This window comes from Corapipo altera, unplaced genomic scaffold, assembly GCF_003945725.1.
Source record: "Corapipo altera isolate COAL_440 unplaced genomic scaffold, ASM394572v1 51, whole genome shotgun sequence".
Lineage (NCBI taxonomy): Eukaryota > Metazoa > Chordata > Aves > Passeriformes > Pipridae > Corapipo > Corapipo altera.
The window spans coordinates 5,356,557-5,378,657 of NW_020884892.1; the positions used below are offsets into that span (position 1 = coordinate 5,356,557).

At 36.4% G+C, this 22,101-nt stretch overlaps 1 protein-coding gene and 1 long non-coding RNA gene across 3 annotated transcripts in view; one reads left to right on the forward strand and one right to left on the reverse strand.

Annotated features, from left to right (window-relative positions):
* Window positions 1–22,101, forward strand: part of ADCY8 (adenylate cyclase 8) — a 124,012-nt gene that overhangs the window by 88,277 nt on the left and 13,634 nt on the right. For both annotated transcript variants that reach the window (XM_027645671.1, XM_027645672.1), the window contains 6 exons: window positions 1,082–1,182; window positions 8,575–8,776; window positions 11,584–11,673; window positions 13,073–13,245; window positions 16,098–16,179; window positions 21,734–21,892. In XM_027645671.1, coding sequence (XP_027501472.1) covers window positions 1,082–1,182; window positions 8,575–8,776; window positions 11,584–11,673; window positions 13,073–13,245; window positions 16,098–16,179; window positions 21,734–21,892 — 807 coding nt within the window. The remainder of the gene's footprint in view (window positions 1–1,081; window positions 1,183–8,574; window positions 8,777–11,583; window positions 11,674–13,072; window positions 13,246–16,097; window positions 16,180–21,733; window positions 21,893–22,101) is intronic.
* LOC113948223 lies at window positions 5,256–17,056 on the reverse strand. The gene is made up of 3 exons (XR_003528043.1): window positions 17,045–17,056; window positions 14,207–14,213; window positions 5,256–5,429 (listed from the first exon to the last, which is right to left on the reverse strand). It is a non-coding gene; the product is annotated as an uncharacterized LOC113948223 (long non-coding RNA).

Below are 22,101 nucleotides of genomic sequence, written 5' to 3' on the forward strand. Positions count from 1 at the left end.
ACCCTATTTCCAAATTGCTGAGGAAAGATTCTGGTATGTGATATCTCTGACTCTGATTTCCTTTTGTTCTGTCCAAGTAACTCTTAGACCCTTCAAAACTGCAAGAGTTTAAATAAAATGGAGTTATTGTTCAGAGGAAGAAAAATTACCGGGGCAAGACTCTGTGGGATTTCTTATAAGGTGAAGAAAATTTAGTGGTATCCATATAGGATAAAGAGAAATACAAAAACAGGTCTATGGACTATTCTTCATCTGCTGTAAACAACTTTTAAGGAGTTTAACTGAATTAGCAATGATAAGTACCAGCTGATGACTTGGCTAACATTTCCACTTTAACTGTTTTGTGGCTTGTGGATGTATCTGATACTCCTTTTCTTGGTAATTCCCATAAAAAGGAACAGCATTTCCAGTGGTTTAATATGATGGAGCAAAATACTTTTTCAATAAATTGTAATAATAATGCATTTCAAGTAGTCTTTTACATAATATTATCTTCATTTTCTCCTTGGAGAATGACCATATTGCCAAGTTTCTCCACAGCCCCTGAATAAGTTAGGATGTAGAGATCATGACCCACATCCCAAAGCTACAGAATGTCCAAACTGTACTTTTCTTAAAAAAGAGAAGTAAAAAAAAAAAGAATGGCTTCAATTTAGCCAGCATGGAGACACCTCTGTGCCATCATGCATGCAGAGTCACAGATGACTTCAGTGTTTGTCTTCAGGTGAAAAAAACTTGTTATTAAGGACTTTATTAAGTGAATAAATATTAAGTATTTAGTATTCTGCTCAGCAGCACAAGCTCCTAATATCTTCCTGAGGCTTTATAAAGCAAATAATTTTAAAGTAGAAAAATTTGTTTTGCAAATTACAGAGTTTCACTCTCTTGGTTAAAATATTTCACCAGCTTATTAATAATTTATTTGTTGCGTTTAATTTTAAAAAACAAATTCAGGTTTATTGATTTATTAGCTCTTTGTGGCACTTTTCTCAGCATCTCCTATATACATCAGTCTTTTTGAAACTGCTGCATGGATTAACAGCTCATTTACTCTTCTGTGTTTGTTTTTTTTTTATTCTAGTATTCTCAAATGCGGGATGAAGTATTCAAATCAAACTTGGTGTGTGCATTTATTGTTCTTGTATTTATCACGGCTATCCAAAGCTTACTTCCTTCTTCCAGGTAAATACAGAAATATATCTTTATATATCTTTAGGCACTCTTGGGGAGACAGCAAGATAGCATTCCTAAGCTTGATGTGCAATAAAGTAATAAAATCTGCTTGTTCCCTAAAAGTGTTTGGTAATACTTTTTTGCAATATTAACGACTTTTGTGTCACATTATCTGCAGCTACATGTTTTCAAGTGAGACAGCAGCATCTACTGTTATTATGTTATTGTCTTTTCAAATAGAATGACCACTGAGATAAATGGGAACTTTGAGTTACAAAAATTTGTCACGGTGTGTCCTGGTGAAACAGTATCCAGACTTATAACAGTGCCTCTTTTCTATGTGGCTGGTAACCACCTTGGGTATCAGCAATTCTTTTGATTTTGTTTCATACATGCTATGTAAGAAAATCGTACTCTTTGTTGCTGATAAAGTGTATTACCTAGCTGAGGGAAGGCAATCTTGTGCTATTAAGAAGCAAGGAGGTGATCTGGTAGATCTGTTTTCACTTGTTCTTTTCTCTGGGGCTCACCAAAGCAACAGTTTCCTATCAAGGTGATGAAAATGTGACATAGATGAAAGCCCTGTGTTTTCATTTCAGAGTCAAACCCATCAACTGGCACTTTTGTCTACTATTTAATAGTGACAAAAGTGTGTGCAAGGATTGAGGTCAGTTTTCTAGAACAGGACTGCCACTTATAAACAAGTCTCTGGTCCCATTTGGTCTTTGACAGAGCAAGTGCTAAAATGGAAATGCCCAGATGAACATAATTCTCAGATGGTTTCCAACACTCAGATGAACCTTAACTTACCACTGACCATAGAGTAACTTTAAAAATATTTGTATTAAGAAATAAGACATTTATTGTGATACAGTATTGCAGCAAGATTTCTGGAATCATCTCTGGAAGACCTGATTTACTGGGTTTATGTCTAAGAACACCAAAGTGGTGGTTAGGTGCAGGCAGACAACTATACTCTATAGCAGTGGCGTCCCATGTGTTTTGTAATTCTCAGCTAGAGAAAACACCCTGATCTTCTGCTGTTCCTTATGTGCTATGTTGCTCTGATACTAGTAAGTTTGCCTGCTTTTTTAAAGTTCTTCCAATACACATTCAAAATTCTTCACTTCTGGTAGCTGTTTTTGCTTGTTAGTTTATTTGTTTGTTTGTTAATTTTTTTCCTCAATATGTACAAGAAGATTTATGGATCTGATTAATCTGATTTCCAAAACGATTTCTGCTGCTATATCAATCAAAATACATTTTTTTATAACTGGACAGGTTCATCTCTGTTAATTCTGGTGCTTCTGTGTGTCTGGTGCCATTGGAATTAGGGGGGAAGGAGTCACACAGTCACATTGCCTGGTTTCCTATCTTGCCAGTAGTCTTTTGTCTGTGGATCTTTATGGCTCTAAATGTTAAAGAGGCTGTAAATGCAAATAGGTTGAAAGGAAGATTAGATAAATTCCTACCAGAAAAGATCAGCAGAGGTTTATAAACAAAAGTGTGGCCTTGGCCTCAACGATGCCCTTAAAGGTTGATTGCTGGAACCAGGGAAGATATTTAGGGAAAGGATATTTACCACTCTCCCTTTTGCGAGAGAAATTTTGGAGCCCTATGAGTGTTTTATGGCAGTCCTTATGTTCTGCCAGGAGTTGAAGATCACTGACAAGGCTTAAGAAGGCAAATTTTGGTCTTGGTTTTTCAAATTCTGATACTCTGCTTCAAAAAATATGTTTCAGCTTTTAAAAAGCATGCCTGTCAACAGATGAGCAACCCTAAAATAACAGGATAGGAGTTTTGAGTGAGAAGGTTTCAATATGCTTAAACATATTGAATGAGAAAATAATCTGGAAGTTCAAATTTCCTCAGTTCCAGTTCTAAAAGCAATTCAAGGTATGAGCAAATGAACCAACTAGCAGAAAGTAAGACAAGATTTGGATTCAGAGAGTCTTTCAGATAACTGCATGATCACATGTTATACCTCTGGAAGATATCGATGAAGTAAAGTAGCATGGAAATAATTTCTATGAAACAACTAATTATAATTCACATGTAAGAGTTTTTCAGTGAATGCTTCAGATTTCTGTTGAACAAGGATGAAATTTTGTATTTGCTTAAGTAGATGTGAGAATATTTCTTTGAGCTGAGTCTTTTGGCAATTTCTGAAAATTTGGTGAAAGAAAACATTATTTAAATCATCATAAAACATATCTTACTAAAGTTCTTCAGGGAGTTTCCCAGGTAGCTTGTCTTAGTCTGTGTGTTAAAGAAGGGAATCACATTTCAACAGAAGGAAATCTACTCTGTATGGGAGTTTCAGAATTTTATCTCAGCTTACATCTATCTCCCTGAGGATAAACATTTGATCCATTTGTACTTTTTCGCTGACAGGGCAGACACATCACTGAATTTAAAAATCTTTGCAATAGTTTTCATTCTTTGAAATATTGAGTTGGGTAAATTACTCTAAGTGAGATAAATTAATGCCATATTTCTACTCTAATTATCCTCTACAAAACCATTATGTTAAATTGCTAACCTTGCAGTGATTCATCTGCTCCATCTGAGAGGCCTGGGAGTTTCATTCATTTCCTGCAATGAACTTTTTATATGCTCATAAGGGCCATAGATCATACTACAGTAGACTGCTGAACTACTCTTATTTCTATCAGTTTTTTGCTGGGTTATTCTTGTGAGAGGAGGAAAAACACATTTCAAACTGTTGTTCATTTAAACACCTGCATTGTCTGCTTTACATAAATTTTCCTTCTAGTTCAAGTCTTGATTTAAGACTGTACATGAGGAAGAGGGAAGGCAAAAGCTCATTTCAAACTTCACTTATCTTGGCAATAAGGGAACCCCTAAAGAGAAAACCATTTGGTCTTGGATCTCGTCTTGAATGAAGGGGGAATCCAACCCAGGTGTCCTAGTTCTGATAGAAGTTCACAGACAGAAGAGTATTATGGTTTTTTGTTCCAATTCCTCTAATCTTGTCTATATGTTCTACAGTACTTGATCCTATCAGCATACTGCCAACATCTTAGGACAGATACTGGATTGACCAATCTAGGAGGTCACAATGTACCAACTTCAGTTTTGTTTTTACATCGAGCAGGCTTAAACAAGAGACAAAAACATCAATCTTCCATTTAACAGCTACAGTGGAAAAATTCTTGTTGCCTATCTATTTATTGTGAACAAATAAAAGGCCACAGTTTCTCAGGCACCTGAGGTATTTACACTGAATTTCAGATTTATATCCCAGATTTAGGTCTGTACCTTATAGTACCTTAATTCAAAAGCATGACTCTTACATATAGAGTTGGGCAATCTAAGATAAGAACTCATGTTTAGTATCCTCAGGCCTGACCTCTTGAGGTTTGATCCTAATCTTTTTCAAGGCCTTAATTTGGTTTCATTTAGAGCTGGGTCAGGCTAGGTCAGCAGAACTGGTAAGCTATATCTGCATATATAGACTGTTTATATATATCTGAGATATAGTTAGAAACTATCAGTTCCAAATCAGATCTCAGTCATCTGGTTTTGTAAAGCAGGAAGGCTGTTGCAAAATGCTGCTGTACCGTGGGAGACTGAAGGAATTGATCTCACATCACTGTCTGTCAGTGCAGTGTCTATAACCCCGGTTCAAAGAATAGCCACTGGAGAATGGGTCAAACAGTGTCAAGATGCCTTCTATCTGCATAAATCGAAGACGCTGCTGTGCACTGAGGTGAATTGTAATCTGAACTACACGGCTCTCTTGTTGAGCTCTCTTGACTCCCTTAACTAGTTCTCCATGAACATGTTGCCCAACTTTTCTCTGGATTTATTGGCTGTCATTCCCTTATCTTTCAGAGGGCTGTAGCACCTCCCTATTAAGACAGGCTGAGACAGTTGGGGTTGTTCAGCCTGGAGAAGATTCCAGGGACACCCTTCAGGACTTTCCAGTACCCACAAGAAAGAGACTTTTTACAAGGGCGATAGGACAAGGAGGGATGGCCTCAAACTGAAAGAAGGCAGAATTAGACTGGATATTAGGAATAAATTCTTTACTGTGAGGGTGATGAGGCATGGGAACAGGTTTCCCAGAGAGGTTGTGGATCTCCCATCCTTATAAATGTTCAAGGCCAGGCTGGTTGGAGCTTTGAGCAACCTGGTCTAGTGGAAGGTGTCCATGACCACGACAGGGGAGTTGGGACTAAATGATCTTGAAGGTCCCTTCCAACCCAAACCATTCTATGATTATATGATTCCTGTGTATTTTCATAGTCAGAAGCTGCTCTCAAGACATCATTGCATTGTGTCTCTTTTTGGTATCTTTGGAACTTTCAGCAAGTCCTGAGAATCTTCCCGTAAAACTTTTAGTTGCATGTGATGAAATCTGTTTCTCCTGCTCCAAACTTTGTTTCTTCATTCTTCACTCTTTCTTTTATAATACAGTTTGGTTTTGCTGCATATGTTGTCCCTTCTCTCAAAAGTAAACTTTACTTCTGGGTAAGCTGCTGGAGAGCATGGGACATTTTAGGGAGCATCTCGAGTGTCCTGTATTCAACTCACACATAAAACTTTGACAAATCTTGTTGGAGTGAAATGCTGACCCAAGTGAAGAAAACTTTTCATGCCAATGGTACATCATCAGAACAGCGTCAAAGCTAATATTACCACATGGAAGCTCTCAATGGAAGTTAATGTGTAATTCATCTAATTTCAATTAATCTGAGAACAGCAGTTCCATATTGATATTTTCACATTTTATTTCAATATGCTTAAAATATAGTTTAGTACTATGAAAAAATATAATTTTATGCATATATATCTTACTTATGGAGATTCAGACATTTTCCAAATGAAAAACTCTCTGTTAGCAATAGACTTGTTTTCTGTCTGTTATCTTTTTAACGCATTTTCTTTTCTGGACTCTTACATTACAAATCTCATTTATTCTGAAGTTCTGAGAGTAGATGCACATATAAACCATAGCTGCATTACTGTAAATTATTTTGAGTCTTGCATTTTGTTTTATACTTTGATCATAGTTTTGTGTTAGCTTGATTAATTTTAGTAGGTGATAGACAAAAACATTTGAAGCAAATTGCATATTTTTCCACCCTGATACTTTAAAGGAGGCATTGTCTGTTTGGATTACTAGAAAGGAATAATTTTTAAGCAAATATTGTCTTTAAAACCAACAGATTAAATGTACCTGAATTTCTATAATAACAGCTGAATTAGGACATTAAAAATCAGAACATTCTTTTAAAGTTAATGTTCAAAATTAAGCAGGCTAACATATACAGGAGTACAGTTCTGCACTTAAATCTCAGTTTGACAAATATGCCTCCTATGTTATTTTTCTCCCAACATGACCCACATTTCTCCACATATGCACTCACTTATGCCTACCTTTTTTAAAAAAAAAAAAAGTTGCTTTTGAATATAAAAATTTTAATTTTGCCTGTTTTCTCAAGTTATTTTCCACTAACATCAGTACTGTGAGGAAGATGTAATCACAGTTTTCACATAAAATACCCAGTGCAACTTTGGTGTCTCCTTAGTGCAAATATTTTAGACTCTAATCATTAGTTGCAAACATGGCCAGAGCTAAGAAATGCCAGTTCCAACACAGATTTATTCTCAAACTTGTCCTGCTATATCCATGTATCCTCTCCTGCCATTAAATCAGTTTGGTTTCCTTTTCTCCTTGGCCATGAAACTATTACACTCTGGTGAAACTTTATAGAGTGAAAGCTGAAGTTAAAAGGCTCAAACCACAGATCTGAATTCTGATCTGTATGAGTTTAGAATTTTCTCTTCTAACCCCAAATTCGAATGTCCTGAAATTGAGGAGAGTTTCAGGTAGTTTGAGATAAAGTCTGTTCAGTTTTGGGAAGTGGACTGACTGACCTACTGAAAAATGACAAAAGAGCTGTGCTGATGTTTTCACTTCTATTTCCACTTTATACTCCTAAATTTGTCTTACTGTAGGGCACAAGTATACAAATAGCTTTACACCCTACCCAAAGAGAAGAGGGATAGGTGATCTGTAGAAAAATCTAAAACTTCATGTTTTCAGTAAGACAAAACATGTTTACAGAAGTATTAATGAGAGAGTACAGCTTACCTACAGCCTGGAAGTGCAGAAGTCTCTCTGGAGCACCCTGATCGTCCACTTTCTAAGACTTTTTTTCAGTGAGACATTGTGATTAAATCACTGTAGAGTACTGGCACATACACAATTAGGTTAGTAGAAATTTTAATTACTTAATTCAAAACCTCAAGGTTAATCATTCTCCTTATAGCAAAAATACCAAGAAAAGTGGAGTGAGGAGGGTAGAGGTTTGTAGGAGCAGTGGAGTTACTTTTATTTTGCATGGATTTGATCTTTGGGAAAACAGACAAAGAAAGACAGTGATTGGCACAAATGGGACATAGAAACTTGTGAAGTGCTGAGTGCTTTCTACTCAGTGAAGTAAAACAATTTACTGCATTTTCCAACCACATAGGATACTTGATTGACTTCAGGTCCCATATTTATGCAAGAAAAAGGAATAAATTTAGAAAAAATAAAATGAAAATTAGGCTGGAAGATATTATTGGGTTTAATGGTACTTTCAAAGTCATTGAACTATTTTGCATATGCACTTATCAATACTTGATTAAAGATCACATTTACAAGAACAAAGTTTATAAGGTATGCCAAACAATGGGGTTTATTTAAACACTTTGATTATAGAATACTTTTTCATATGCTTTATACTTTGAAAGGCTACCATGAAAACAGTAGATGAGTTCTTTTGCTTTTTTTGGAAACCAATGAGATTCTTATCTGCAGTTGACCCATTATTAATTAAAATTAGAGGAATCTTTCACTTCTGTAATTATTGTATTCTGACTTACTCCAGAAAACAGGTGCATTACTGTACTCACTTTAGAGAATATGACCCTCAGTACAGTATGAGTTTAAGAGACCTGTGATGTGATGCATAGAAAACAATCCTCCACTAAACTACCCCCAAACTAGTCTGAGTGGAACCGGATCATACAAACACAGCATCAGAATCCTACAGGCTCAATAGAACTGCTCTGAAAAAAACTTAAGACAACTGTGTACCAAAAGAAAGAACATTCCTGACATTTGGACTCTACATAGACACATATAGGCACTGGCAATGATTTATTTCCCTGGCTTGTTTGTCCAACAACAGTTTCTCAGCAAGAAACCATGTGAAGTAAAGGCAACATGAACAAAAGTTTGTTCTCTCTGGGTTTTTTACTGAGACTAATTGTCTCAGATTTATGACAACCGATATTTCCTAATCTTACCTGTTTACACATTTATTTTTATTAGCAGTAGCACTGTGTTGAGGTTTAACGCTGGATTCTTTTTTTTTTTTCTAGGGTGATACCCATGGTCATTCAGTTTTCTATTCTGATTATGCTGCACTCCGCTCTTGTGCTGATCACTACAGCAGAGGATTACAAATGTTTACCCTTAATGCTCCGGAAAACTTGCTGCTGGATTAATGAGACCTACCTGGCAAGGAATGTCATTATATTTGCATCCATTCTGATTAATTTTCTTGGAGCCATCATCAATATTGTAAGCTTACAGGGAATCAAGGAATATTATACAGGAAAAGATGCTTTATGAATTATTAAGCTTGCTACAGGACTTGTTAACTAATGTGTCTATAAGCCAGCTATGATTTAGATAATAAAAAAAATGGCAAAGTATCACAGCTTCAGGAAATTCAGTCCATTGTCTAACCTATGTATTTCTGAAATATTTAATTATTTCTCCCTACTGAGGATCATCTATTTTTAAAACCTTTTTTCTACTTTCTATCCACCCTTGTGAAGCATTTGCAATTTTCTGGCATTCTGTTATACTTTTTAAAGACTGTCAAGTAATGCTTATGGTTATTAAATTCCTCTTCTCAGAAGTTTTCAGATTATCTCAGAGTTCTCCCATTAATTAGATTACTAAAAGAAAAATTAAAAGAATTACTAAAATAATAATTTAAAAAACTCCAATAGAATCCTGATTATCCTGATGTATTCAGTAACAAGAGAATTAGGCAAATTATAATGTCAGACAACCTGACAGGTGCTGATATCTGAGCCAAGAATGTCCTAAATGTCTCACTGATAGATTAAAAGCAACATTTTCATCACTCTTTCCTCTTGTTGGGCATCTTCTGGTTATGGATGTAGCAGTGCTTTTTCATCTGTACGTTATTCTTTATAAATATTTCACTCCTTCTAAATGAGACCAGGAATGCATTTAGTGACAGTAATAACAGTAGCAACTCGGACAACACAACAGCAACAATAATTATCCTAACACAATTAAAAATAATTATTATTACATCAGTGGAGTAAGTATGCTGAGGTCTGATATTTCAGAGGTTTGCCTTGGCTTTTGCTAACAGACATGAGATTTTATTATGCTCTAGTGTTGTCATTTTTCCACAATTTAATTCAGGTGGTCAATATGTGAGGACTCAGTAGCTGCCTGTGTTCTATAGTGATGCCATGCAGTCACTGATAGGAGAGTTAGTCAGAGAGAGAAGAATGCAGCCACTGATTTCTGTCCTTACAGAGAAAATATAAATACGGTAAAGACAGGAAGTTCAGTGGGGTTGAAAACTTCCTATAGACAGGACCGGTGGTACATTACAGTAAAGATCACTAAGGAATGTTATAGAATTTAGAGGTTTTTAAATCATATTTTAACACATATTTTCCAGGAAAGATTTTGGTAGAATTAATCTTACTGTTGAAACAAGGTGATCTCTAACAGACTATTCGTGCACAATATGCTATGGATACATGATAACAAGATTTTCCCTTGATTTGTGTTTTTTTTTTTTTAAGATTGTGCAATCTTCTGGGATGCCTAGCCCAAAAACAGTCAAAATAAAAGTAATAGTTTTTACTGCCATACCAGTGGGTTTCTATAAAGCAGTAAACAGTTACATTTATTGTCATATATTTAGACCATCAATGACTTGAGCCACTGAGTCCTGACCTCCACAGGAAATCACAACATTCTTATAACCTCATTAGTTTAATAAGTCAAAATTCTGCTATAATAATGTCTTTTTTTCTGGAGGGACATGCATGTATTCAAGAACAGGTAATGCACCTCAGCCTTGTAGCTACCTATGTCCACTGAATTCAACTGCAGAAGCTTTCTTACGGGAGCCATAAGGCTTCAGTTTTACCAGGGAAGCAATGAGTCTTGCAGTTCTTTACATCAAGTGCATTCTTATTGTTATAAAATTAAAATAAAGTTTCTGACCAAGAAAGGTTTTTAAAAAAACACCTGTAGTGGTTCTGACAACACTCTGCCCTGCAGAGAGGTGCTGTACACTTCATAAACTGTCAGAAGGTACCATTAGCTATCCAGTGTCATGGAAGATTGCACAGCCAGCCTAGATAATAATAATACTGTATTGCAGAGGTGACTGAACTGCTGAAAGAACAAACAAAATAGTTCCAAGTTCAAAATTAGTTAGAATTTAATTATAAGAAATTGACCCTCATTAAACAAATTCCCTAGTTGTGTTGGAAAAAAAAGACCAGTGAACTAGCTTGTACATACCAGGTTGATGAAATGACCTAGTATAAACATACAGATTGGATTAATATATGTAATAGGAGACTCCATCTGCTTTAACAGTCAAAATATGACACGATTAATGATTTTTTTCCTATGTTTTAAGACTGTTCTGCATTGCAGATCAACACTGATATTTTGTTTATGTTTAACACACTGTGTTGGAAGTACCATTAAAATGAATGTAGGTCATAACAGCAAAAGGCAGTATTGTATTATCAAACCATTGAATCATGAATGATTTCATTCCCTTCCATTCTAAGCATCTCAGTTGCTGTTCTGGGATCACATTACGTTTTGGTACAACCAATTCTGCATCATGCCATAGAAATGAAGGATAGATGTCCCACATCCAGAAGGATAACACAGCAATGTAGCAGAAGAAAACTGCTTGCAGACAAGGGCACTCATGCAATTTGATTTTATGCTCCCAATTAAATAATTTCACCGTAGTTTATGGTAAAGTCTAAGTATTTTGAGAGAGTAATTTTTAAGAGTCCAACATCAGTTCTCTGAAACTCCCAGTGGAGCTTATCTTTCCACTTTGCAAGAGAGCATAGGGATGCTGTTCAGATACTAAATGTCTGTAGCATGAATAGCTCCCCCCTCTCCATTTCACTGCCACAGTATGTCTTATTGTCCATTTAGTCAGTCCTTGGTGCCAGTCAGGGAGCTGGCATGAAGAGCAGCAGGTCAGCCAGTTCCATCCCTGAACCCCGCCAGCCACACAAGCAATTAGTCTCCAGTGCACGTTATAGACCTGATTTTGTTTTATTTCTTCACAGCTATGGTGTGATTTTGACAAACCAATAGCCCTGAAGAACCAGACTTTCAATTCATCTGCTTCTTTTACGGACATCTGTTCCTGTCCTGAGGTATTTCTGAGCGTGCCTTTGAATTTGAGGCATGGATCCACAAAGGTTATATGGCAACCATTATCTGGAATGGATGATGGGTACTGCTGGTGGAGTCAGGGGCCTCAACACTCTGAAGCTGAACATTTCCATCTATCCATATGCTAATAGCAAAAGCAGAGGCTGGTTACAGAAGGAGTTAATCTTATGATCTAATGGGGTATTACAACCAAGATTCAACCTTTGAACTTCAAACAGAACCTTTATGCTGGAAACACATTCAGCAATTCAATTGCAATAAAACACAGTACCAAAGTTGTAAGAATCTAATGGAGAGTAACATTTCTTACATGGTAAAACCAACAGTCAGTCTGCTGTGGTTATTTAAGTTTGCTTTAGGAGCAAAAAAAAAGTAATCATCTCTAAGATGAGCAAGCAGGCAACAAAATGAATGGATTAGTCATGTGTAGATAAGTATGTTACTTAGAAAGTCATATGGCAGTGTCATGATACTGCCAGCAGTATGCTCTAAACAGCAGGGATGCAGACTTTCCTACAGAGGAACTGTACTAAAGAAAAACTGTACTCAGAAAAATGAATACTATCTCTCCTAAAGCTGTGTGATAGGAGGTAATTTAAACTACATTTGGGCTGTGGGTGGTGATGTTGCTATTTTAAATCTGAACAGCTCATGACCATGATTGTCTCTCTTTATCCAGTATCAGCTGCATGGATTGCATTTGACAGATGACTAATCATTGAGAAAGAATGAGACAATTAAGAGATTAGAAAATGAGATATGAGCAAAACTTCCAGGCATTTTAAGAGAGTAAAATAACCAAGCTAAACATACAATGTTTAATATTAAAAAAAAAAAAAAAAAAAAAAAAAACAAAAAACACCCACAAAAACAAACCAAAAAAACCCCACTGAAATCTGTGGTTTTTTGTACTCTTCAGGAAGCATGGGAAAAGAATTAAAGCGGGAATATCATTCTCCCATCCTGATTAATGTGCGTCTTGTGGAAGTTCAGAATACAGTCAGAATACAGAGGAATATAAATTTCTTTCTCTCTGTTGACTTTTCATTAGGAAACTACTGCATGCAGCATCTGTCCTTTTCCTCTTTTAATTATGGAGAATGCCATTTCCCCCATAATGAAATGAAAATGCCATAAAGGCACAGAGAAGGATTTCTGTTGACATGGAGGTGCCATGCAAAATAGAGAATTTGTAATTTCACATTCTATTTTAGCAAAACCCTTATTTTCAAAGTGCCCTGGATCCTGAGAGTACCTAGCTGAGCAATGAAATACAAAGTAATTTTTCTATACTTCATAACACTTAATTATTTATGTAGATACTTATGAAAATATATAGTCACTGATCACCAAAAGTAAACAGTGTTGTTTTCTGTTCAGTATTTTGTCTTCACTGGTGTGCTGGCAATGGTGACTTGTGCAGTCTTTCTCCGTCTCAACTCTGTCCTGAAGCTGGCAGTGCTTCTCATCATGATTGCGATCTATTCTCTGCTGACTGAGACCATTTATGCCTCCCTTTTTCTGCAATATGACAACTTTAACCACAATGGAGAGTAAGTGTTCACAGCTCCCTTTAGGAACTGCTTTTTCACAAGGCAATGGGTCAAGTCTTGCCAGAGTATATGTGTACTGGGTAGCCCCATATTAAATATCGAGTGATGGTCACAAGAGGAAATGACTAATTCAAAATGATTTATAATGTGATTCTTTTTCAAGTCTTTTTATTAAAATGTTCATTTCATGAGGACATTTAAATATTGAACCGGGTTTGTCTTTTATGTCTCCTATAGTCTATCAATGCTGATTAAAAATACATATTGCAGTGCATACACATTGGTTGCTTCTACTCTTGAAAGCTCCAGAGATACTGATAAAAACTTTCACTTCAATTTAAACAAACTGAAGTGAACAATTGATTTTTTGGGGGGCAGAGTTTTAATTGAATAAAATCCAATCTATAATGTGCAGTTGTGAAAGATATAAGGAATACAGGGATGATACTGTTTTGTAGGAGAGTGTTCGAAGGACAGACTTCTCCTCTCAGGTTTCCTTCCCAGCAAGAGGAGTTGAAGAGGAGAACAGAAGAGACACAATAATTTGCAGAGTTAGAGGTGCAATAAGTGTTGCAATAACTGAATCTAGAGCAACACTGATTTAGCTCATTCAGAGAGACACTTCAGTCTTTGATACTTGACCAATTTAGTATTGCAGTTGCTTGTGCTTGTAAATGCGTGCCAGACGAAGATCCTCAGAACAGCAGAAAAGCATGGATTTGTGGTGCAATTAGTTCTCACAACAGCCACATCTTTACACAGAGTAAGGCTCTGCATGCATATCTTTCCCTACTAGCTTCTGACAGTAGTGAGGTACTAAAAATTTGGTGTTGCAGTTCCTTTTTCTAATGCTAGTTATCCTCCTACAGATATATTACATATTCACAGTAGACCCCAGCTAATTATGACAAATGGCAACGAGCAATATTTTGGCTAAGTTACTAGAAGTAGAAATCATGACAATTGTCCTTAATTAGGAACACATTTCTGTGTGAAAATCTAGGGGAATTCAGAGTAGTCTCTATTCTCTGTGTCAGTGAAACTCTCCAGTGACTGTCAACATAGAAGAGTAAGAAAGAGACAGGAATATCCACTGGAGTAGCCAACAGCCCAGGGTACAGGGAAATCAGCTGAGATGCTCCACTCTCAAGTCAAGGATGTGAACTTCAGCTCTGACATTAGGGAGCATGAGGTTCAAGGCTGTGTGCCCAGAAACTTTTTTTTTTTTTTAATCTATACCAATCAGTTGAATAAAGGGGATTGCAACTCCCTCCAAAACTCATTTATCTGTTGTGGCTAAAGCTACATCACCACAACATGCCATAACAGGGGAGTTCATAACTAAGACCTTTAAGGTTGTTGCCTTTAGCCAGTGTACAAGGGGTCTTTTTGGAATGTATTCTTTTTGAGGTTGTATTTCAGGCAACTTAAAAATGGGAAACATTTGAATTCCAACATATTTGCAGATGACAAGGATGTTTCCTGCTTGTCTTTTGCTCTATACTGATGACTCATCCCATAGCAGCACATTTCCTTACAGCAAATACTTCATTAGGACCACAAAGTCAGTTCAGTTAGGTCTCTAACAAGAAAGTTTCCTTTTGGTTTAGTCTTCATCAAGTTCTGCTCTTTCTCTCTTTTATTTCTCTGTCATAGGAGTCCTTCTCTGACAAACATCACCTGATACTTTTTTTCAAAATTACTATGGAAAATGGATTCAGTGTCTGGACTTTGCTTTGTTCTTAAATCTCAAGGTAGACTAAAGACTGTCCCAAAGTGTCTTCCAACTTCTGGTTCTCATTTACTTATTTATTAACTTTTTTCAAATATTTGGGCTTTAAGCACTTCTTAACAATTTCCTCATTTTTTCTCAACTCTCTTCAACAAAGTAATTGCCAAGTATCCATGTTCAATTTTCCTCCAAATTTCTTTCTTTATCCTTATTTTTACTATAAGGTTGGCTCTACCATTTTCCAATTCTCTTCATTTATATTTCTTCCCATGGGAAACATGCTTTTTAAAAAAAAAATTACATACAGAGATATTTTCTTCATTTTTTTAATCTGTAATTTCTCTCCATATTTATTTGGAAGCCCCTGAAGCTTTGAACCCCTTTCGCCTCTTTCACCTTATTTTGTCACACTTTCTTCATGCTCCACACAGAGCACCTAAGCGACTTCATACAGATTTCATACAGCCAGTACCTTCCTGGCACATCTTCTTTGCTTCCCCACAGTCTGCAAAGGTTTCCTTTACTTCCCCTGTCACAGGCAGACAGCTCTTCTCTGCTCTCCTCTTTGTGGCTCAGTAAAACCAGTCCTAACTACTGTTTCCAAATATTTTGATTCCCTTTTAAGCCACACTTCCTTCCTGTCATCTTTCTCACAATGTTAAATTCCATCTCCTGCCTTGGGGTTCATCTTTTATCTCTAGGCTCATTTCCTGGGCTTTTACTTTCACAATCTGGAAGTTTCCCTTTCCCAGCTCCAGCCTCAACCTTTCCCTGCCAAGATCCTACCTCCTGCACTCCACAGGGGCTGTGGTGTTCATGGCTCCCAGGGAGAGAGTGACTGACACACAGCTTGCACATCACGTTTGAAAGAGAAAGCTCATCACCTTCTGTGTACCTCCTGTAGGCTACAGTTTAGTTATTTAAGGCATGTGTCTCCAAACAGCGAGCACTCCAGTTACGCTCCTGTTCTCTCTTTACAGCTAAATTAAATTTTCAAATACAGGGGATTTTTTTAAAGAACAACAAAATTATCATAGTGACTTATGAAATGAAAATTCTGAACAATTACAGCACTGACAAATCAATAACTGTATTTTACTTTGGATTTTTTTTTTTCCAGCACAGACTTCCTGGGTACAAAAGAGGCGTCTTTACTCCTGATGGCAATGTTCCTTTTAGCTGTATTCTATCATGGTCAACAGGTAATGCAAACATTTGCTTTAACCATTCTCTCTAGCCCTTGCAATTACAGGATGTGACAATAATTACTTTCAAAATACCAACTGCCTTTTTATCCACTTGAGCAGATGACCTTTCACAATTTAATAAACCATATGCAGGATCTGATTAAAGAAAGACCACATCTGACACTGCCTACCAGTTTTAAAGAACATGTGCAATATTATATTCAACAATACACAAGTTATATTGCATTTCATAATAGAAACTGAAGGAAGAAATAGGACGTCATTTATTTTAGACATGTGTAATTCTGGAGGCACCTGACAGTTTCAGTGCACTTGAGTAAGCATAAAACCAGAATATAGAAAGGGATTAATAAACAGTAAATAATAAAACTCCTGTGAAATAGCTTAGTATGTTTATAAAGAAAAAGCAACAGACTTGAGGAAATAAATAAAATTTGAGTTAAGCACCGATACTAACTACTTCGTGTCATGGACCACTTGCAAGAATCCTTTCATATGCACCTAGACTATAATCAGTATTTGGGGATGTTGGTCCTTTAGGACTGATATCCTTGAAGAGGAACTGAAAAACTGGGTATATCAGGAATCCATACACAGTGCACAGGGAGAGTGAATTATGAAAAATTTAGATTTAAAATAAAAAATGCATTGAGTAAAAACCAGCTAAAGCAGAGTGTTTTCTTCACAGCATTTCTGGCTCTCAAGCTCTGGGCTGCTGAATGTCAAATGTGCTGACTTGAGGCAGTTTCTGTTCACATAAAGCAAACAGGATCATTGTATTAAAGCAAGCAGCAAACTTTTAGACATTGTCCAACTTGCCTAAAGATTTTCCCCTCAAGAGCATTAGGCTGATTAATACCAACATTTCTCAATCCTCCTGGAGTGAGGTAGTAAGAAAGGAATAATTCTGTGATGAATAAGACAGTATTATAAGCTTTATTACAACTTTGTAAGTTGTGCCAGGACTTATGGCCTCCATTTCTTCCACAGGAGAACAAAAAGAAGGCAACACCTAAATATTCTAGTAATTTCCCTCCTTTTTAATCTTCTTTTTGAGGAAATGAGGAATGAGTGGGTAGCAGAAGCAAGGGATTAAATGCTTTTCGTGCCCAGATTTAAGTTTGACAGAAAGCAATGTACTGTGACATTTCTTAAACAAGATGTAAAGTCCACTTGGGAAAAATATGGAGAAAATTAGAACTGAACATCCCAAATTTGTGATAAGCCCTATAATATTCACAGTGATTCTTACCATATGCCAAGATACAAATCTCAGGCTTGGGAATCAGCTTATGTACCAAGAAAGGCACCACCAGAGGAGTTTAGGTAGAGAAAGAATGAGGCAGAATCCAGGCAATACTCTTCAGGATCACAACTAGGGGTGTAAACATCTGTCTTCTACAAAAGCCTGATCTGGGGTGTTTTAGAGTGTTTTCCAGCCTAGAGGCCTGTTAGCAGAGCACAGGTTCTTTTCCATTCTATTAATCTTTCTTGTTCCATAAAACAGGATGGCTGCACTAAAACTGCCCTTGGAAATAGTCCCTGAGATGTGCTAATTCCTTCATGTTCTCCCAAACCATTCATAAGGCCACTCTATCAATTTAACAGTATCCAACATCAGTGCCCAGGAAAATTTCCTTGTACTGTTAAATTTCTTATTACAGAGTCAAACTAAAGGTCTCTGTATAGTTGCCAATTAAATGCATGTATAAAAATTACTTCCAGAACACAAAAAAAACCTCAACACTTCAATAGAGTGAATTGAGGAGCACAGTAAGCCTAATAAAGCTGTGCTCCATCACAGCTTTGCATCTCACAAACTGCGAAAGTATTCTGAAGTAGAATAGTTTAAAACTTGGCTCATTCTAGGTGGATTTACCAAAAAAGATCCTTTTTGTAAGATTAAATTTATGGACATTCAATTTCTAAATAACTACCTATTGTTTTTTATCCATTGTGATTTAAAGTTTATCCCAACTTTTGCACCCAAAATTGAAAATTAAATTAGAGAAAAACGTGTGTGATAGTAGCTTATTTGAGCTTTCTTAAAATCTGATCTGGATTTTAAGAATAATTTTAATAATTAAAAGTATTTGTGTTACTGTTAGACACCATTATAGGCTAATTCCCTATTAGAAATTCAGTTTCATCTGGAAGTACATCTTTTTTTAACACAAGTAATGCATAATTTACAGCAGTGCTTCTGAAAACTAAATTTGAGAAAAAACACACAGAAGAAGTGTTGTGGATAATTTTAAGGCTAGGCCTAATCTGCTGTAAAATGTGTTCATTTACTGCTTTGTCTTTTTAATGAGTTCAAGTAGAATATTTTGTGGGAACATAAACTATGCCTTGAAATCTTATCATACTACAATACCAGTCTTCTCTACTAGAATTTCACCCCTAGTGAAAACATGCAATACAAAAAGTTTAACCCTGAGCAAAACTTTCTGCCATAGCTTTTAAAAGAGGAGGTTTTAACAATTGGAAAGAGAGAATAAAACTACCCACAGAAGACTCAGTCCTTCCTCTCCTTCCACCCCAGTCAGAATTTAAAAAAAGGCCTTTTGAAAGAGAGGGTAAAATCCTCTCTGGTTTCTTTTAGATTGTAGATCTGAGCATAGATCTTGCCTACACCAGCTGAGTGTTCTGGTGTAGGCAAGTGTTGACTGACTGACTGACTGGTTTGCTCCCATTTCTGGGGCTCTTTGGTACAGAGACATGAACTTTGCCAGGGTAGGCACAGACAGCTCTGTACCCAATAAACACTGGATGCCAGGGCTGTATCTTAACTCTGTAGACCCTTGTGGAAGGGAGGAAGGACTGACTTCTCTGCACAGCAATTTATCTGAAACAAGCATGACCCTCTAAACCTCCTTCATCCTTGTGAAAAAGAGGTGGAATGAGGAAATGTGAAGAGGAAATTGCTCCAGATGAAAAAAGAGGAAGACATTCCTAATTCTGGCATTATGCTTCAGATTTTTCATTACCTTTTCCATATTCAGACTTCTATTTCATTATCTTTGCTATACTAATTCAGAATGGATATTTGCTTGTTTTATCCGGAGTTAAATTTTTTTTGGTCATTGAGAGTGTCCCTTTGGGATGTAAATTCTCTTTTCTCCTCCTCTAAAGAAGAATGTGCTGCCACTCAAACTCTGATTCTTAACTTGTGCTTTCCTTGCCTGTAGCAATAGTTTGCGGAGTGGGTGGGTTGTGAAGCATGTGGTGGACATAGTATTAGGCTTCCTGTGTAATACATTTCTTTTTTCTTCACTCACAATTGGAATTAGGGGTGTTTCATAGAGCAAGAAAACACATTTTGAGATTTAAGTTGCAGTCATTTTTATTGGCACCAGTATGCCCAGGAATATTTCTTCAGACAGTCAAACAAGAAGCCCAAAACTCAACCCTATAATTTTGTTAGTCTTAGCAAATATAAGAACTTAGTAAAGTATCTTCTTCACATTTTCTATTTTTAAACCTTATATGTAGCACACCTTTATCTCTGAGCTGACAGTGTCATCTTGGTAGTCCACTGATGATGCAAGAAAAGTATTTCATGTTACAATGTGATCATAAATAAGCAGAATGACATTATCTAAAATGTAAAGATTAGCTATTCTGAGCTAGGCTTAGAGATGTGACATGTCCCTGTAGAGCAGCTGTGAAAAACTGTACCACCATTTTTTGCAAAGCTCTTATTGTAGTAGCATTAAATATCTTGAAGCATCAAAGTACTCAGAATCCATCAGCAGCTCCTGTTTCAAGTCAATCTGTAAAATACCTTTAGAATTTGCAAAATTAGTCAACGTTTCCTTCTCAGTTAGTTGGTAGAGATAAAAGTCAGTTATCTGCTATGAGCTCTGTGTTCTAGTACAAAAGGAAGGGGGAAGGAAACTGAAAAATATTGAAGGTACTTTTTCCTGACTGGTTTTTTTTGTGCCATTAATAAAGAGAATTAATGGTCCCAAGATAGAAGATCAACATAGTAGTAGAAAAGAGACTGTTTATAAGGGTATTAACAGCACCCAGAGGCAAGTAAATCACTGCCAAGTTGCATACAGGCTTTGGAACTTTTAGCTGTCACTTTTAGCTTTCAGCCACTGTCACTTTTAGCTTTTAGGAAAGAAAGTTCCCTGGAGTACAGTCAACCTATAAGCTCCCTTGCAAGGTGCTTTGCATTTTCTTCTGAAGAGTTTGCCATTCATCACTGCTGCTGACTTAAAAATGTGACCAAGATGAGTCACTAAACAATGCCTGAACCCTCTCTTAGTCACTCCCACACACTGCAGGTTTGTCCTTTATTTCAGTTTGGTACATGAATTATATCCCAAAAAATTCCTTAATCCCAGCATCTCTTGACAAATCACTTGATGTCCCTCAAAATTGTAAAAATTCATCTATTTGCTGGCATAATATGTTTCTATGATGGGTATTATTAGTATTAGGGCACGTCAAACTTCACAAATATATTTTCTCTTTCAGTTTACTGACTGTAGAAATATTTCCATCATTTTCTACAATGCTGTAGCTTAATAAGTCACCTCTTGTACAAGCTACAGAGTCAGTTGCCTTAAAATCTGCTTAAAACTCTTCTTCAGTGTGAAGCACAAGAGTTCTGGCAGTGTTGGTCTTGTTCATGTGTTGACACACATGTGCCTCTCAGGCAAGCAACATGATGTTTTGACACATTCCCTGCTTCAGCTAGCAGACAGTTGCCATTCATATATATATGAATATGCACCTATATACATATATATAACTAAACAATGCATATATATGTATGCATATATAAGCTCTGCTGTGCACAGCTCTTGTTCTGCATACACACAGCACTGAAAACCATTTAACTCCAATTTGTAGCAAGGTATCAGGCACTGCCACTGTGCATGTACTAAACTGTGATTGCAGGCTCTGGTCCCACAGTACATCAGGCACAGAGTATTTGAGGGGGTGACAAATAGCATGTTTTCCACTATTTTTTAGAAGACTTAAGTTGAAAATAACTGCGTTTCCCGACAGTAAAACTATGTCATTTTGGTGCCAAAGATTTGAAAGTTCTCTTTGGAAGTACATTGGGCTGTTATACATAGCTTTGCTGAAAGATACTTATCCTTGAGAAGGACATCTCTACCAATTGTTTAGAATTACCCTTGTCCTATTTTGTCATGAAACTCATTTAATTTGAAAACATATATGAAAACAGGAACATATTTATTTCATATCAATACCAATATCTGCCAATACCTTAACTCCTATCTGACTCCATTATCTAAATAATAAAGAGGTGTTTAAAAGGAAAATAATTTTGTGACATTTTCTATCCACTGATCATAGCGGTAATATGACAATTATTATTTTACCCAAGATTATTCTGTGACTCTCACTGTACATAGGGCAAAGAAATAATCTCTTTTTCTGGCAAATAAATCAAATGCTTTCAAAGATCTTCAGCAGCACTGAAGCTTGAAGCACAAGTAGCCTACCGAGATGACAATACAATCTCTACTTTATATTTGTCTCTTTTTTCTTTCTGGAACTACAGCTTGAATACACAGCAAGGCTGGATTTTCTGTGGCGTGTACAAGCAAAAGAAGAAATCAATGAAATGAAGGAGCTGAGGGAGCACAATGAAAACATGCTACGGAATATTTTACCCAGCCATGTTGCCCGTCACTTCCTGGAGAAGGATCGAGATAATGAAGTATGTGTCAGTTTTATTTCTGATACTTTTGTTTAATTAGTAAAAGAAAAGCAGATCTGTTAGGAAATTGTTGAAACTTAGTTCTCTATAGGATTTATTGCACAAATACTGCCAATATTTGGTATCTGATTCACACTGAAAAAAAAAAAATTTTGTTTTGAAATAAAGGTTCTAGGGCCACATCTGGACTGATGTTTCAATGTTCAGAC